Source organism: Daphnia magna, linkage group LG10, assembly GCF_020631705.1.
Source record: "Daphnia magna isolate NIES linkage group LG10, ASM2063170v1.1, whole genome shotgun sequence".
Lineage (NCBI taxonomy): Eukaryota > Metazoa > Arthropoda > Branchiopoda > Diplostraca > Daphniidae > Daphnia > Daphnia magna.
This window is the reverse complement of record NC_059191.1, coordinates 8,765,595-8,783,330: the sequence shown is the minus strand read 5'-3', so window position 1 is coordinate 8,783,330 and position 17,736 is coordinate 8,765,595. Positions and strand designations below refer to the sequence as shown.

The 17,736-nt window shown below is 39.7% G+C and overlaps 2 protein-coding genes across 2 annotated transcripts; both read right to left on the bottom strand.

Annotated features, from left to right (window-relative positions):
• Positions 1-115: 115 nt before the first annotated feature.
• Positions 116-2,757, bottom strand: LOC116931688 (all trans-polyprenyl-diphosphate synthase PDSS1). The gene is made up of 8 exons (XM_032939305.2): positions 2,504-2,757; positions 1,678-1,803; positions 1,453-1,586; positions 1,241-1,382; positions 1,078-1,167; positions 854-985; positions 576-770; positions 116-502 (listed from the first exon to the last, which is right to left on the bottom strand). Exons 1-8 carry the CDS (start codon positions 2,639-2,641, stop codon positions 281-283), a joined length of 1,179 nt encoding a protein of 392 aa, XP_032795196.2. The 5' UTR covers positions 2,642-2,757; the 3' UTR covers positions 116-280.
• Positions 2,758-5,355: 2,598 nt separating this feature from the next.
• On the bottom strand, positions 5,356-7,901 carry LOC116931686 (LIM homeobox transcription factor 1-alpha). The gene is given in 7 exon segments (XM_032939303.2): positions 5,356-5,809; positions 5,910-5,981; positions 6,082-6,414; positions 6,525-6,555; positions 6,557-6,761; positions 6,873-7,356; positions 7,518-7,901. Coding segments are annotated over 7 exon segments (1,515 nt in total). The 5' UTR covers positions 7,588-7,901; the 3' UTR covers positions 5,356-5,489.
• Between the last annotated feature and the right edge of the window lie 9,835 nt (positions 7,902-17,736).

Genomic DNA, 17,736 nt, shown 5'->3' with positions numbered 1-17,736 from the left:
ATTCCCAAAGGCCACGGGACGTCTTTCCACGGAAACCAGGGACATTTAGCCTACTTTCTATATAGGCTTTACAATATATACTTTCTAAAGATCTATTAATATATAAAGCACCAAGAACGCGTAAATATATATTTCAAAAGCAACACGAAATTGTTCAGTCTATTTAATCAATAAATAATAATTGAGCTGAACTTTGTATATATGGATATAAACGGGAAATGTACACGGGCGCCAGCACAGTTAGCGACTATATAATATCATAGACTATACCTGCTGCTTTTTACCTCAATCTGTTGAGTATTTTGTTCGTTAAGGTGAATAAAAATTGCTGGTAGGGCGATGGCGACAGCTGAGCCAATTGGGTGATGGCCTCGTCACAATATTGCATGGCCAAATCTTTGGTTCGTTGCAAACCGTCCGACCGAAGAATCAAGCGAAAGGCTGTCTCGACATCGCCAGGTTCTTGAAAGTGGCGATCAATCATCGCATTCAGTTGGGGAAACTAAAAGTACAGCTTTCATTTATTAAGTCAAAGTGTGTGTGATGACCAACTCGAAAGTGCTGCTCATCCATACCATTTGTGCGGCAAATAGAACTGGGGCGTTGGCTAGTCCTTGGCTCATGTCTACTGCCGTTGATTTGCCCATTTGAGCAGATGTGGCGCTGAAATCCAATACGTCATCAACCAGTTGAAATGCCATTCCCAATTGGCGACCAATTTGAAATGCCGTCGTCTGTAAAGTTGAATCACTTCCAGACAGCAGAGCGACCTACATGATAGGAGAGCGAAATCGAAAACTTTCTTTCGTGATCTATTCTAACGTCGACTGAAAAGAAAATCAACTTTCAATACCGCTTGGCAACTATAAGCAAGGAGACTGGCAGTTTTCTTGAACGTTTTCTCGACATAATGGGCGAATCTTTCTTCTTGTGTTTTACCACTTCCCAATTGCATGATTTCTCCAATCACAATATGATCAATCGTCTGTACAGTTATATATATTCATTCAAAAAATGTCTAGGCCATATTATATGACTCGTCATTATTGTAGGTCTAATGATCACTTTTCATACTACCGTTTTTAATAAGATGGCAATGTCTTCGTTGTTAATTTCAGCCGTAATTCTCATTGTGCGTCCGAGGACAAAATCACCAGCTAAAATGGGCTAAAACAATAGACACAGCAAGAAAAATGTAATAAAAACAAAATATAAAGAAATTATGAAAAGCTCTTTATACTTTTTTCACACCCCAGATGCAATTGACGGACGGCTTGTTTCGTCTACTTTCGGCTTTGTCAATCACGTCATCGTGATAAAGACCTGCAATGTGGATCATCTCGAGTATTTGGCACACTTTCCTTTGATTCTCCACAATAACCCTATATATATATGATGAACGATATACATTTATAGAAACAATGGTTTCAAGTTACTTGTTGAATAACATACGGTGACTTTTGATCCAGGTGAGAGTTGATTGCTTTAGCCAGGCACATGGTAATTACTGGTCTTATGGCTTTACCATCTTCGTTGAAGTAATACTGCGCTATGGGTATTAATGGCGCCAGGGTCCCCGTTAGAGCCTATTATGTATAAGAATATATACGTGAATGAATCGTGCTGGGTTCATTTATTTTTAATGTTAAGCCCGAAATTTTGTTGAAAAGCTCTTACGTTTCGGATTCCAGCGAAAATGTCTGTCATATCTTGTCTAATCAAATAATATTCACGGAGTTTAGCGTCTTCAGTTTTTGGGGCGGCAGCAGTGAGGCTGGTCACACTCGGAACTCCAGTTTGGATCTTATCATAAAGCATTATATAGTCACGAAAATGAATGGATATAGTCTATATAAGGGGAAAAAAAAAAAAAAAAAAAAAAAAAAAAAAATAAAAAAATTAATAATTTTAAATAAATTAAAAAAAAAATAATAAATAAAAAAAAAAATTTATTAATATAAAAAAAAAAAAAAAAAAAAAAAAAAATAAATATTTTTATTTATATTTTTTTATTTTTTTTTTTTTTTTTTTTTTAAAAAATAAAAATAAAAAAAATTATATTTTTTTTTTTCAAAAAAAAAAAAAAAAAAAAAAAAAAAAAAAAAAAAAAAAAAAAAAAAAAAAAAAAAAAAAAAAAAAAAAAAAAAATAAAATTAAAAAAAAAAAAAAAAAAAAAAAAAAAAAAAAAAAAAAAAAAAAAAAAATTATATTTTAAAATAATAAAAAAAAAAAAAAAAAAAAATATAAAAAAAAAAAAAAAAAAATAAAAAAAAATAAAAAAATATATTAATAAAAAAAAAAAAAATATAAATTTTAAAAAAAAAAAAAAAAAAAAAAAAAAAAAAAAAAAAAATAAAAAAAAAAAAAAAAATATAAAAAATTAAAAATTAATTTATTTTTTTTTTTTTTTTTTATTTTTTTTTTTTTTTTTTTTTTTTTTTATTTTTTTTTTTTTTTTTTTTTTTTATACGAAACAAAAAAACAAACGAAATCCGTATAAAACCTGATGGAAGTGAAGTTGGAATGGACGAGTTGAGCGCCCGGCCAAAGGTGATGACGGTAGGCCAGTTTCACCGAAACGAGGAGGATGATAATACGCCAAACGCTTAGCAAATCTCTGGCCCATTAGGAAGCACTTCATTTCCTATCCGTTTCTTTTACTGTTTTCCAAAACAATGTTCGCCAACGACGAGCGTGTGCATAAAAGGTATATAAGGTTGTAGCTTCAATGAATTTCGACTACGCAATGAATAAAAGTGTTTGGGTGCCACTGTTTATAACGTGTCAGTTAAGTATCGATAAAAAACACCAGTGCAGGACTCGGTGGTTAAAAAAGAGAAAGGTTCCTTTCCTAAAGAAATCGAAATGCTTCATACTCTTTTGGTTTTGAGAGAGTTTGAAAATGTAAGTAGACTACGCTCGAATTTTGGTTTAACGATTTCGTTTGGTGAGTTTTGAATTCAAACCTGTCCGATTTGGGAAAGTTCCTTTATAGAAGCGTTTTGTCGAGGGGACATAGCTATAGCTAGGGATCCCAACCGTCCGGTTTGGATCGGGGGTATTTTAGCCATCCGGATTGATCCGTATCCGATCCGTTGTAAACCCGATCCGAACCGGAAACCGAGCAACCGCGGTTTGGCGGTTCGAATTTTTTAGTGCTGAAAAATTTAATTTTTTATAAAGAGTGGATTTCATAGGGCTATATAACCCCCCCTCATCCAACTTCTAAGGCAAATAGACATCTCAATTGACTCAGGGCTTAGTTTGTTTCGTGCATCGGATATAAGATCCTTCCCGCCACTAAATGAGCGTTCACTGGCTGCACTAGATGCAGAAATATTAAGAAAATCAAACACCATGTTTGATAACTCCGGCCATCTTTTAGCGTGGATTTGCCCAAACTCCAAAATATCACATTCTCCACTCTTGGTTCTATCTATAACTATCGGCAACATAAATTTTCTAAAAATTAGGAGTTATGATACGTACTGAAAAACAGTAGAGTGGCAGAAGTAGGTTCAAAAGTCAAAATTTGTTCGCTTGCCTCAAAAGAAAAACTGTTACACTAGAACACTTGTCGGTGGAAAAAAACCGTGCTAAGCTGTAAACAAGCGTCTGTAATAAGTACGGCATTGTCTAGCATTCCCAATTAATGTATTTTTAAACGCACAAAAGATCCGCTTACGCAATGCGCAATCATACCTTACGGTATTGCCCGAAGGTATTTATGCGATGTTTCCAGAACCCGTTTGAACCGGTTAGCTATCCGGATCAACCCGTAATTTTTCGATTTGGTTTAAACCCGGGTCCACATCCAAACCGATCCGATCCGAACCGTTAACCTGGTAGGTTTCACCCGAACGGTTGGGACCCCTACCTATGATGGCTGATAAATATTTGTGAGGACAATTTTTAAATGTTTTAAATATTACGTTTTATATTTTATAATGCAGTTGTTATTATGGCGCAAAAACGGTTCTTAGTAAAACCATTATTTGTACTCCAATTAGCATAAATAAAAAATTAGCCATCTCAACGGGTAATTATAAATAAATTTTTATTTATTGTTTCAACTCAAACATTAGCTTAACCTAAGACCTAATTGCAGTGGCCTTGAAGGTCATGTGATAGAAGTTGGAAAAAGGAGGGATGATTTTTCACTTTTGATTTCAGTAATGAGCGGTCACTCGATTCAGGTGTCTGGCGTTCGCGAAAAGTGAGACGATAGAAGGCGTTTTTCCCCTTGGAGCGCAAGAGGAGTGACCTTCAGGGGGATTATGAAGGCGGTTGAACGGCAAACCTCTTTTCAATACAGAATTATCTGCTTTTTTCAAAACAATTTGTAAAGAAAACGCGCTAGACAAATTTTGTCTACCGTTTTCTAAACATCCATTTTTAGAGAGTACAGAGTAGTATGTGTTTTAACAGTGTAAAAGAAAGCTTGATTTTGGGTTCCATTATTTCACACAGCTCAAGAATTTTGTATGATTTTAAATATTGCATCTCACTACGGAAAATGTGTCTTTATTTGGAAGATTTATCGAACTGTACTATTCTATAACAAAGTCCAGTCTTTCCATAATTGAAAAAAAAGCCAGATAATTTTCAAATTGCTCAGAATCTCTTAAAACTGAAGAATTTCCTGTCTATCAGTTTCATCCTGCCTCTTTTCGTTCCTGTTTGTATGTAGTCTAGACGACTTTTATGAATAATATACCTGCGTCTTTTCTTCGAAAATATCTTTCTCTTTGTATACAAACCCCGAAATTTCTGGGATACAGCCCAAAAAATTCGGGGTTATTTGTCCAAAATATTTGCATTGAATTTTTAAAAAATGTGAATAGTAGTTAAAACCACGAAATTTTCGAAAAAAGTCTAAATTTCGTATACATTCTCACATTTTTCGGGGTTGACAACCCAAAATAAGTGGTAGACCTACCCTTTTTAACAGTGTTGGTGTGTAGAGGAGGTTTATTACTTTTATACACGAGTAGGCTATATGACGCGGAGCGGAATGACTTTTGAATATTCATCATCATCAATTCGGATATTTCAGGATTGGGATTGAATCAACAAACAACAAGGGGAAAAAGATTCAATCGAACTGACCTAGCAATTGAGGCAAAATCTTAAAAAAGAAAAAAACTAAAACAAAAACAAAAGATCTTTTGTATAGAGCAATTTTCCAAACTAGTATATGAGGACTAGATTATTTTTGGGGACAAATTAGTGATTAAGTACAAAATAGGTGTGACAAGAGATAAAAAACACAAACAACATGCGACGACTAGGTTTTTAAATGATGACGTTAGTTTTTGGTTTTTTTTTAAAGCTTATTTGTCTTATAGCTTTTTTCCCCAGCACTTTGATAGAATAACACTTTATACATTAAAAACGTTAGCAAGTGAAGAACGGACGAAAGAAAAATCAATTTCAAATCAAACGAGAGAAGATATTATATAATAGTTGGGAGGCTGTTGACCTTTCTCTTATTGGTCCAAACGGAAGTAGGCATTCTGCATCAAATAGAGTTTATCTATTGGATTGATGGGATGATAGGATCCGGATGGCGGTGCTGGAATCAATTCCGAGTGATTGGAGTGGAGGTGAGGTGAGGACGCCTCAGCCAAGTGATGGTGAAGATGATGTAAACTCATCGAATGCTGTTGCTGCTGTTGCTGCATGTCCTGAAGGTCAACACCGCTAAGCGAATGTCCGTCGTCCAGCTGATCAAACCCGCCGCTATCGTCCAGTGATAAATCCGACCCACACATACTATCCCCCGAATGGCCGACATAAGACCCATCACCTGTATAATAAAAATGTAACACGCGCAAACGTCATAAATCTCTCTCTCTTTTCTTTTTGAAACCTCCGCTGCTGTGGGGTTCTCTTTGATCAATTTATACCGTTGGGTGAGTAGGGCATGTTGGACATGAGCGACGAGTTGCCTGCACCATCGCCGCTATCTCCAAACCGCTCTGTTGATAATATAGATCGTAAACAAAAGGAAATTCATTTAATTTAGAATTTAGAATATAAAGGACATCAAACACAAAATAGATGGATTTTTTTTTTTACTTTTGCCGTCGCCCTTTGCGCCGTCTTTCTTGTCGCCAGAGGTCGTAGCCGCTGATGTGGACGATCCATTTTTCTCGGCTTCGATTTTGGCTTTGCGCTGCAGCTTCTTCATTTTGGCTCGTTGATTTTGGAACCACACCTGAACGACGCGAACGCTGAGACCCGTTTCTTTGGCCAGAGCTTCGCGCACTTTGCGACAAGGTTTGGGACTGATTTCAAACGAAGCTTTGAACTGCCTCCGCTGGGCCGAGGTTAGGATCGTCCGCGGTCGTTTAGGCCCTCGACGGCCGTCGTGTCGTGGCCGATTGTTGTCGTCAGCCGCGGAATCATCTCCTATCTCATTAAAACGTTTCAAAAAATTGACATTTATTCAGAAAATAGGCCTCAATGGGTTTATTCATCAGTATTAGATATAGGTCTAAATAGATAATTTACAAGCCTACCGTTATTATTGTTGTTATTGGTAGTCGACTGGAATGAGGAATAAATCCTTTTCGAGATCGTCCCTGCACAGAAGTTGACCCGCCCTGACCACAAACTGATCGCCTTTCTGCAACGGTCGGCCGCAGATGAAACAACCGAAACATGGCAAATGGAAAGCCAGCGAAGAGCCAGCCCTCATGACTAATTCGTGCGGGTACAATCGTTCGCCGCAACGTCCGCATTTAGCGCCGTACACTCTTTCGAATCCGAAATCCAAATGAAACAACTTGTGAATAAGTTTTATAGCGATATCAAATCGAAAATCAGCAAAGTTATGTAGCCTAGTATAGGTCTATCTATATATTTACCTGTCGTAGTCTTGGCGACAGTAGACCCTGCCGGAACGCGTGAAGCAAGAATGAACGAGAGGGGCGTGACAGATGCAGCAGACCAGACAGTCCTCGTGCCAGGACCCGTCGGCTACGCGCATCACGTAGCGGTCGGCGATACCCAATCCGCATCCCTCGCACACTTCGATCCGGCCCAGTTCGAATTTGACTGCCGACGGAATGCCGGCCGCCGTTGATGTGACGATGGTCGGAGCATTGCCGCCAGCCCCGCTGCTGGACGAACTGACTGGACCGGCGATGCAAGTGATGCCAGTTGCAGCCGCTGCCGATGACGAACATCCAGCGCAGGCCGTTTGCGAACAGCTGCCTGACGGATGATTCAGACTGGACTGGAACGATGAGCCGGGACTGTTGGGGTCCCCGTTGGCGCAGCAGCAATGATGATTGTGACCGGCGCTGTTACTGCCGTAGCTACTGTCACCTCCGCCATACTGCAGACTCTCTATATATCATATATTATACGTCATCCGTATACGATAAATGTCTAGATTCTTTGTTTTGTTTTTTTAGCAAACGTATAGACAAAGCGTTTCATGCATAACATGTCCCTAATCAATCGTCTAGTCTACTAATGAGTCCTTAAATGTGAAATCGCGATTTTACCGGGTGTAGGTGATCGTTGCATGTTCCTGGACCGTACATCCTTACAATCGGGCTGTTGTTGTTGAACCATTTTCAGTTCAGAGTCCCCCCACAAAAATTGGACTCTACACAATTTCAACTGTTCAACCTCCAAATATCCAGCGAACTGAAAACAAACAAGCAAGATTGCACACAATGGAGGCACACACACACACACACACACAGAGGAAGAGAGACGATTGGACAAACACGCTGGATCAGTAGTTCAACATTTGACGGCATACAACTCGTCCTCCCCTCGTTTTGTATTACATACGAATCTATACAGGCACCGAAAGTCAGTCACGATAAAAACAAATGCGACTATTTCATCCGACACGTATACCACCGACACTGTATAGACTCTGTCTGTTGTCCCTCAAAAACTGTTTTTCGAGGCACACCGATGGTGATGGCCTTCCACGGCAGGGGGGAGGTTCCCTTCTCGAGGAGGCGCTTGCGCGCAGGACGAACGGAAGCCATCTATTGGTTGACGATGCCCACAGACGATGAAATAGCTCCTCCCTTTTTTTTTAACTACCCCCAACTGTTTGATGTCTTGTCGACGACGGGCCGTGGTTGGCTCGTTGGTGGGCCGTCTCTTTCTTTCTTTTTTTCTCTCATCACTTTTCTATCTAGACCATCGGGGGGGCTCCTGCTGGCCACTATATACTCTCAGATATATAGCCTATACGTATACGGCAATGGCGACTTCTTCTTCTTTTTTCTTTTTTTTTTGATTATTTGCTTCTCTTGTGAGACTTTTATGGGCCATTTTAGTTCCGGTAGTATCCGGGCCAGCATACAGCAGCGCTGACTTTAGGAACTGCTGTTTTCGGCCTCGACTTTGGAAGGGGAAGTGATGGAAGACTCTCTTGATGCTGCTGCTCACTTTCTTCAATGATATCTACCACAAAGGGCTTGAGCTATATATACGTTTCTTCAAATCTTATTTTCTGTGTATATATACATAGGCTTATGTAATAATATCCTTTTGCTATTGGGCCTTTTTCTTTTAATCTTTATTAATGTTATAAGCACTCTTGACTTTGCCCAAATGAATTCATTAGCGCGGAGAGCGTGGCGGTTGTTATAGTCTATATATCCAGATATATAATATGAACGCCCTTGAATGTTATACCGAAATTGACATCAAAGTAAAATGTATATATGTAAAGAGCTCGACTTGATGTTTGGAGGGAAAGAGACCGAAACAAAAGTCTAAATGAAATGTTTTAGTGTTTTTTTGTTTTGTTTTGCAGAGTCTTGTTGGGGAATCTTGTTGCACCTTTATCATACGATCGCTTTATATAGCCTATATATCGGTAGATATCAGTACCGTTCCAATTTCCAGCAAAAGAGGAAGGTGACTCCTAGCTCTTAGAGTAGTTCGTCAAAAAGGCAACACAATCCACTTTTAGTGCTTTAACCTTTCGGCTCACATTTCCCGCTTCCCTGAACGGACTTTTTCCTTTTCTTTTAGACCCTTTAAAACAATTCAATTCTTATGTAAGTGTATATTAGTATAAATAATACGCATCGTCTATATATCTATATAATATAGCCTACCGTTCCAAATTGATCAAATCGCGTTTAGATATAGATGTGGGTCATTATTGATTGAAACGCTGCGCGATCGATCCTCTCTTGTTTGATTGTCAAGACGGTTGACGTCGGCATTTATTCATATGTTTGAACGAGAAGACAACCCCCAGACGAAATTTCTGCCACGTCAAACAACCGAGCCATTGAAATTTTTTATTTTTTTTTATTTGTGTTTTTTTCAAAACTCTGGAATACAAGAAAATCGATTATTTACCTATAGCCTCGGGTCAAAATGCAAAAGAATCATTTTTAACCTTGGTAATGCAAAATCTATATATGACGAATTCTTTGTAGTCGGCCATTCGCTTCAACTGATGTTTTTCAAGCTCGTCAACATTTGGGGCGTTGGCGTCTATGGTGCCGTCCAATCAAGAAATTCCGGATGCTTTTGTTATTGTTTCTTATACATAGGATACACTACATATACGACAACTGATAGGCTATACTATACAAGTATGCCTCTCCTCTCTTCTCTATATAGCCTTACGTCTATATAGCATTTGTGCTGTCGCCATGGTTACACCGATCCAAGACTCTCCCGCGCAAAGCTTTGCAGCCCACGACCTTTTTAATAGAAAACAAACGAGTATAGTACGGGTTATCTAAATTTAAAAAAAAAATAATGCCTGATAGGCTCTGATGTTGCTCTCCTTATGGGAAAGACATTGCGACGAACGTCAACCCCCTCCCCCCTGCTTTCCTCCGAAAATTCAACAGAAATATATGTATATATCCAAACACATATGAAAGAAGAAAAGAAAGACGAACATTCCTGGCATCATGACACACACGCACGCCGAGATATTGAACCGACCGGGGAGGGGAAAGGAAAAGGGGGACGAGAGAAACTGCGGAATGCGTCGGTGGAATTCATCAAAGGAAGGGGGGGTTGGTGCGGATGCTATATAGACGCTATATAGTCTATATATATATATAAGAGTATATACTATATAGCCCACAGCTGGATGCGAGCTATATAGCAGCACAAAGATTTCTTGGGATGGGCGCGCAAGGCCTTGCAAGTTATATACACGCTAAAGTTGTGCTGATGTAATTCTCAAATTTTCAACGATTGTGCGTTGGATATTGTGCAGTACAGTGGGCGCCGCCAAGCGCGTCCGCACAAAAGGTGTCTGCGCGAAGACTGCTGCTGAACATATATATACACACACAGCTAAACAAAAGCTATGTGGAATAGAACGCGGGCTGCTGCTCGATCCTATATATGTGCGCCACGGCTGCTGAACTGCAAGAAGTATATAGTATAGTCGTCTATATATATTTATATATATAAATATACGCCAGCAGGGCGGCACAAGCCGAGCAAGAAAGGGGAGAGATTTTTCAATATCGTCGTCTCCGCACATCACAGGGGTGGCGTCGATATTGCATCCGATTTATAACCCTCAGCCTAGACGTTTGTGCTCACACACACAACAGCCTCTGACGTCCAACCAAAGTTTCTTTAGTCTTATACAGTCTATTCTTTTATTCTTTTATTTTTATATACGTAGCTCTTATGTGTTTACCTATATAAGACGTTAAAGGAGGGATAGCCATCAAGTGTTTTAAAAATTCACTTGACTTTCACCAACTGTTAGGCTATCCCCTAGTCTATACATACAGGGTGATGGATTAGACAAGTGTGTCGATTTTGAGGTTTAGTTCAACAGTTCTCAACTTTCTTTGAAATTTCAATGAGCGATTCAATTTTGATTGGTGCTGTTTAGCAGTTAACATCTGAGAACAATATCCCATACAACCAGATGGCGTACAATGAGAAATATATTTCAAAAAAAATAAAAAAGAAGAAAAAGAAAAAGAATGAGAAAAAAAGGCTGTTGTTTGTCCGGCTGCTCTCGTCATTCAACGTCAAATCGACCGATCAAAAAAAAAAAAGGGGGAAGGGGGATGTTGAACTTTTTTTTTTTTTTTTTTTCAAGTGGACGCGGTTCTCTCGGATCTCTGTTCAACCGAAAGCTTCACCGAGCGCCAGAGAGACACACTTGAATAAGTGGTTCGGGTTATATACAACACACAAGTGACCCTATTCACACACAGCACATACAACTCGTCATGTTCGTGATACGCTGTGCTGTCGACACCGAAAAACTCCTATGATTTTTAATTTCGATTTTAAATCAATTGTATCCAAAAGTCTTCATATATAAAAAGCGAAACGTTCTTTTCATATCTCAGGGTTGGCTGGCGTTGCTATGGCAACCGACATTTCTTCATCAACTTTCCTATATATCTATCCCCTTATTTGATATTGCCTGGTGAAATCGAGCGTGCTAAAAGTCAAGCTCCTTCTTCTTCTTTTCTCCTCCTTTCCAGCTGTTGTTTCATCACAAAAATAAAAATTTAAATAAATAAAAAGAGGAGGAGAGAAAAAGTTTCGACTCTTTTGTCTCCCTCGACAACAAATTCTCCTTCAACCAATAATGAGAGATCCAATATATAAAGTCTATACTGACTGCCTTTCGCACGTGTGTATACAGGAGTGGGTCCTCTTAAACATTTGAGCAAATGAGTATAAACAATTCAATTGTTGATGAGCCCCCACAGAAAATAACGAAAACAAATAGAGGGAAACACATCACCTGGCGGCGTATCGCATTACGATGTATCCATGTTGTGTCAAAATCAGCTGATAGACACACTACACAAGCAGCACGTGCGCTATTGAAATCGAACACGGCCGTGTCGGACGAAAAATTCGGTGCGGGATCGCCATTTTGATTAAATCAGGACCGTGTAAGCGGGGGATGAGGGACACCACCTGCGTGTCCAATCATCCCTCTTTTTCATGGGGAGGGGGAGCCCTCTGTATATATATACATTTAGAGAGAAAGAGATCTATTAAACCCACCTGTTTTGATCGACGACAACAATAGTGTCATCGTTTCATTGAAAACGGAGGCAGTGAGGGAAACACCCCTCATCATATGCGAAAAGGAGGGGACATTTAAATCAAGCTTATCTTATAGTACAAAGACTCAGATAACCCCCCCCTGCCCGTCAGAATAAACAGTTGACATGTCGAAATGGTATATAGAGACTCTGCATTTCCGTTTATGCAATAAAGCCAAGGCCTATGTTGTATGCTGCACACACACAAAAAAGGGATATATAGTATTACAGTTACATAGGCTAAGATGAGTGACGTTGGGGGGATGAAAAGAAAAGAAAAGGACAACGTTAAGAAGTCGAAAGGATCGAGGAGGATTATGATGTCACAGTGAATATAGGATACGGAAACGTCAGTTATTATATTGACCATAAACTTGAGCAGAGGAATTGAATTCTTATATCATTTCGAACGAATCAACTGGCGTCTTTATAATTCAAAACAATTTCACATCGGCGCTCGCATTTCGAAGACGGAAGGATTACGTCATTGGCCACACGAAACGGAAACGTCAGTTCATTCAAATCGAATGTCTTTTGTGTTATATTTTTGACTGTAGTTTTCCCAACACACAAAAATCGAAAATAATTTTGAAAAAAACCAACATACATCAGACAATCTGGAGGATGACACAGAGGACTTCTATTCGACATGTTCCCCTCCACTAAGTAGCCGTGTCGCAATAAACTGGACCCTATGCGCTCATTTTCCACCTAGTTTGACACGTCATTCAACGTATATCCTATATAGCTGTATACAACTTAGATATATATATAATAGTAGATACAGCCTTATGTTATTTTATGTTTGCCCAAGCTCTCTCCTATCCCCCACCATCTCGATTTTGTTATCCCGTTTGTTGTTGTTTTTTTTTTTCCTTCCTTATATTCGGTACCGTGTTTTTGTAGTCTGCGCAATCTTTGATGTATTCCGTACGAGCACACACACATAAGGATATGTGTGATGGGGAACACGTGCGCAGCCATCGACGCCCTTTATCACGGAGATGAAAATGGGGAGAGGCAACACACACACACACACAAAAAAAAGGGAAACGGAATATTATATTATATATAGGGGGGTGGATATGAATTGATGATGTCACATATTAGCGTGACCGTATCGGCGTGAAAATACCCTGCCATTCTTTCGCTCCCCATCCCCCTTTTTCTTATTCAATGTGTAAAGCTCTCCGATATCGTTTTGTCCCACAAAAAACCCTCCCAAAAAAATTAGTTTAAATCAATTGAAATTAGATTATTCTTATTTACTATTTTTTTTTATTAACTTTCAACTTCTCTGTTGTTATCGGACGCCAAAAGAAAAGGAGGGGGAAGCAAAAAGAAAAACATTGCAGCAGCATCTGTGACCCGCAAAATAGGAAGATTCTTGAAGATTTTTCTTATATACGACGTTGTATAGCTACACATATATCCTCTCACTCGCCATTGGGGGAATGTGACGGCCTGAGGAAGTTTAGGAGAGGGGGGCGCGCGTGTCCGTTGACAGCTCGGTGGGTGGCTAGCACGTGATCACCGACCGAACGAGTTATACTGTGGGCAAAAAGGAGTTGCTGGACTTGTGGACTACACATGAGTGGGAAGAAACTGCTGACCTGTGACGACAGATTTTGTCATCACATCGTATCTATATGTTACTCTAAAGGAAATTTTTAATTCTTGTTTCTTCGATATTGCAACGCGGAAACAGCAAACCCGGAAACGGACACGAGCGTATATACAGACAGGCCAAAGAAACTTGATGACTTTTGTTTCGAAATATATCGGATTTATGTTGAACAGAGTGAAGGGGGAGGAAGAGCGAGATTCTTTCCTTGTCACGTTCGAGCATCAGGTGATAATGAAGTGCTAGAAAGGGCTTTTTTGCACTCAATAGTCCCCCCTTCTCCCGTTTTAAAAGTTATACAATAAAGGCCATCCTATACTCTTCTTATTATTTCAAATGTAACAGAAAACGGCAATCAAAAGAATCCGTCAGATCGGAGTGAGGGGTGGAGGGATATCGACGGTCGAATGAACTGAAATGTCGACAAATACAAACAAACTTTGATGCTTGCATCCCCCCCCCTATATACTTCAAGCCCTGTCTGTGATGTGTATCGCTTTTAAATCAACACAAACAAACGCAAACAAGAGTGCGCCAGCAAAATGCAAAAGAGATACGAACGTCGGTCGTCAAAAAGCACTGCACATCGAGGGCCGTGAGAAAGAGCACACACACACACGCTAAAAAAAAAAGGTTGCGCAACACATCAGAGAATCAGAATCGACGGGAGCATCTCTATATATATACGTAATCAGAAAAATATATAATAGGAAAATGTAAAAAAAAAATAATAATAATAATATGTCGATCCAGGCCGGCGGCGCAAGTGTGTCTACTAGCTCCGTCTATATTGTTGACTTTGCGCTCCGTGCGTGTGTCGTATATATATAGCCAAAGGCTATTTATTTAACTCCATTGATCAAGGGAAAAAATTCAATATCAAATCATTTCTGAGATTGTTCGGTTAAATATGTACATACACAATAATTCTCAGTTAGAATTAACCTCTAATTCTATAAAAGGATGTGAAGAGCGGAGGGGGGGGATAAATAAAAACGAGCCTGGGAACGTGATTGGAAAAGGTGCTAGTCCAGGACGGGGGTTACATCCGGGGTGTGCCGCCGGGAGTAATCGTTGTCAAGGTAGCGCTACACGCGCACACATCAACACGCTGAATCTGAAATCGGCCGGATTTCTAGGGCAATGAGCAGCGGTGGCGGGCCGGGATATACTTATAGGAGCATGGTGGGTCCCGCGCTTCAAAAAATAATCATAATGTGTCATGTCAAGTGAATAAATTTTTTTTTTATCTTTAATTGTTTATAAAAAAAGTTAAATAGAGTCGATGACCTGTTCCCATCGGCTGGCATCCTGGGAACGCTTCAACGGACATGTTGTGATCGTTTAGGGGGTTATAAATGAGATGGAAAGAACTTGCATTCAAATTGAACGATATGTTGTGTGTCAAAGCTCTGAAAAAGAGATTTGATTCTTTGCAAATGATCTGTCCACCTCTCGTCATCTTCTGTTTTTCAACGCTTTCCCTAAAAACCTCAAAATGGCGCCAATTCGAACCTCTCCCCGTGGGAAACAAAAAATAATAATCTGTGCCCTTACATCCCACTTTTATTGACATTGGTGTGCAGGTCGTTTCCTTTTTTTTTTTCTTTTCTTTCAATGTTTTGTTTGACTTTGTTTTGCGTCGATTCCTGTTTGAGGCTATGGATCCCGTTTTCATTGACTCTGTTTCAACAAGCGACTCAAAGTGTTTATACACATACTGTATATACATATATAATATGAGAAGGTGGAGGGGGGGGGGACTATAGAGTTAAAGGGAGCAAACAATGGTTGACCTCCACCAAACGATGTGCTATATACTTCTCTCGTCCTTTTGTAAAGGGGGCTATATACCGAAGGGGACGAGGGTTTGATCAGAGCCCCGTGCTCTGATCTGTTGTTCGGGACGGCCGACCGGCCACGCGACCCATGAACTTCTTCGTCGCCTCAGCAGTTCGCACAAAAGAGGCGGAAAAACTCTTTTCACACACGTACGTATACAAGGGACACCCCCGGAAAACTGTTGAATTGTTCAGCAACCAAAGGCCAATTTGATCGCTACACAACAAGTCAAAATAACCTCATCAAATGCATATCGCCTATATATTATTCGCCTTCATTAATGACGTCCCACGATGTCGGACTATACACGAATTATTATATTCAGGATATATAATCAACGCCAGAGAACTTCCATTTTAAAAGAATTTGAATATATTAAACGAGTTTCAGTTTCAACGTTAATATACATCAAGACAAAAGAGAGGCCCCCCTGTTTGATGGGCTGTACATGACGAAGGACGACGGTCGGCTATTATTTGCATGCCAGTATTAAAGTCAATAAAAATAAAAGCTTGACAGATATAACAGAAAAGGCAACTGTAACCCACTGAATGACATGCCAACTTGCTAATGGCCCACCGTACACACACAGAGCGTATATAGCTGGGACTGGGGCAAAACAGACGACCTTGTTTCCATAGTCAACACAGTTGCACGGCAGGGGTAGGGCCGCTAGCAAACAGAAATGAAACAGCCTAGTATTTATTATAAGCTCCGGTATATATGGTCACGTGACCGGCGCACGCTCCGCAGTCTTTTAAACACCAGCCAACGACGCGCAAGCGGCGCAGTGATATTGGCCTCCCCTTCTCCTCCCCTCAGGCAGCGTCGGCGTCGTCGGAGGGCATGCTCTCCTATCGTCGGCTATGTGTGTATTTTCGACGGCAAAATCCGTATAGCAGAGCACAAAAAAAGGAAAAAGAAAAGGGCTGCTGATCCCTTCCACCCTCCTTTATACCCCCCTCTTTGTATGGGCTATATATGCTGCATATATCCCTTCTGGCTTCCTTTATTCATCCACCGAATAGCCCTTAAAAACACGTTTCCTCCATATCTTCCGATTGATTCCCCGCTTGTTTGTTAACTCGCAAAAACTGACGTTATCTCTGCGATATCCTTTTGACTTGTAAACGACTACACGTATTTTTTATTTATTTATTTTTTCTCGGTCCTACGTTACAACATGGCCGCCATACGGAGCGAATTAGTTACGACTTCACACCTTGTTCACTCTCACGTTCAGCGAAAACGTTAGATGAGCGATGTGATTTAATTTGATAGGGAACGTTAAGGCAATCTAATCGAGCTAGAAATTTAATTCAAAGATGATCAGAATTTCACATAAGGAAGGATCACAGTTTAAAGGCCTGATGTTATTTGCCATTGAACCTGAAAATTGCATTCATTAGTATCTCGGTCAAAGTGAGCAGACATGTCAAATAATTTATTATATTGTATACCTCTCTGCGTCTTTATCTATGCATCCTTTAGAGAAAAGATCGTGCGACATGTAATGCATCCATCAATTAAGTCACGTACGCGATAACATATGTAGGCGGAAACTGTACCATGACGGATGGATCGGAGCCATCATCATCAATCTACACTGAAATCAAACCACACCCACTTGAGCGTTACAAAAAAGACAAGGAAAAATAACACAGCCCAATGTTCACAGATGTTTCCCGCAAGGAAAGGTGAATTACTCATATGTAGTATGATTTATGTTTTCTAAGGATTCTTTAAAAATGTCCCGATATAGGGACATTTCATTAAACGTGTCTTACGTCTGCCATTCAACCGACGAAGAGACAAGAGGGACATCACTACCTTTAACCTTTTTTCAACCGTGTTACTTTTCTGATAGGTGACGTTAGAGCAAGAAAGCTGTTTGATTTGTCATTGGGAATAAGTATTCCATAATGGAATTTTAGCCAGGCTGTCAAAATAAAAAAAAGATTGGCTGTTTTTACCGCCATCTTGTGGCTAAAAGGTAAAATTTGGGTCGGTTTTAAGGTTAAAAGTTTAGCTGGACGCCATCTAGCGTTAAAAAAGGACGCCAATAGTCGTTTTTCGTCAAAAAGATTAACGGACAACAACAAAACCCGTAGTAATACTTCTAGTCGAACAGGGAGGGCTTAAAGTTTATCTCCTACAGAATTCAAATTTTGTAACTTGTACCAAACAAACACCAGCCGTGGAAGTCTTCCAACTGGA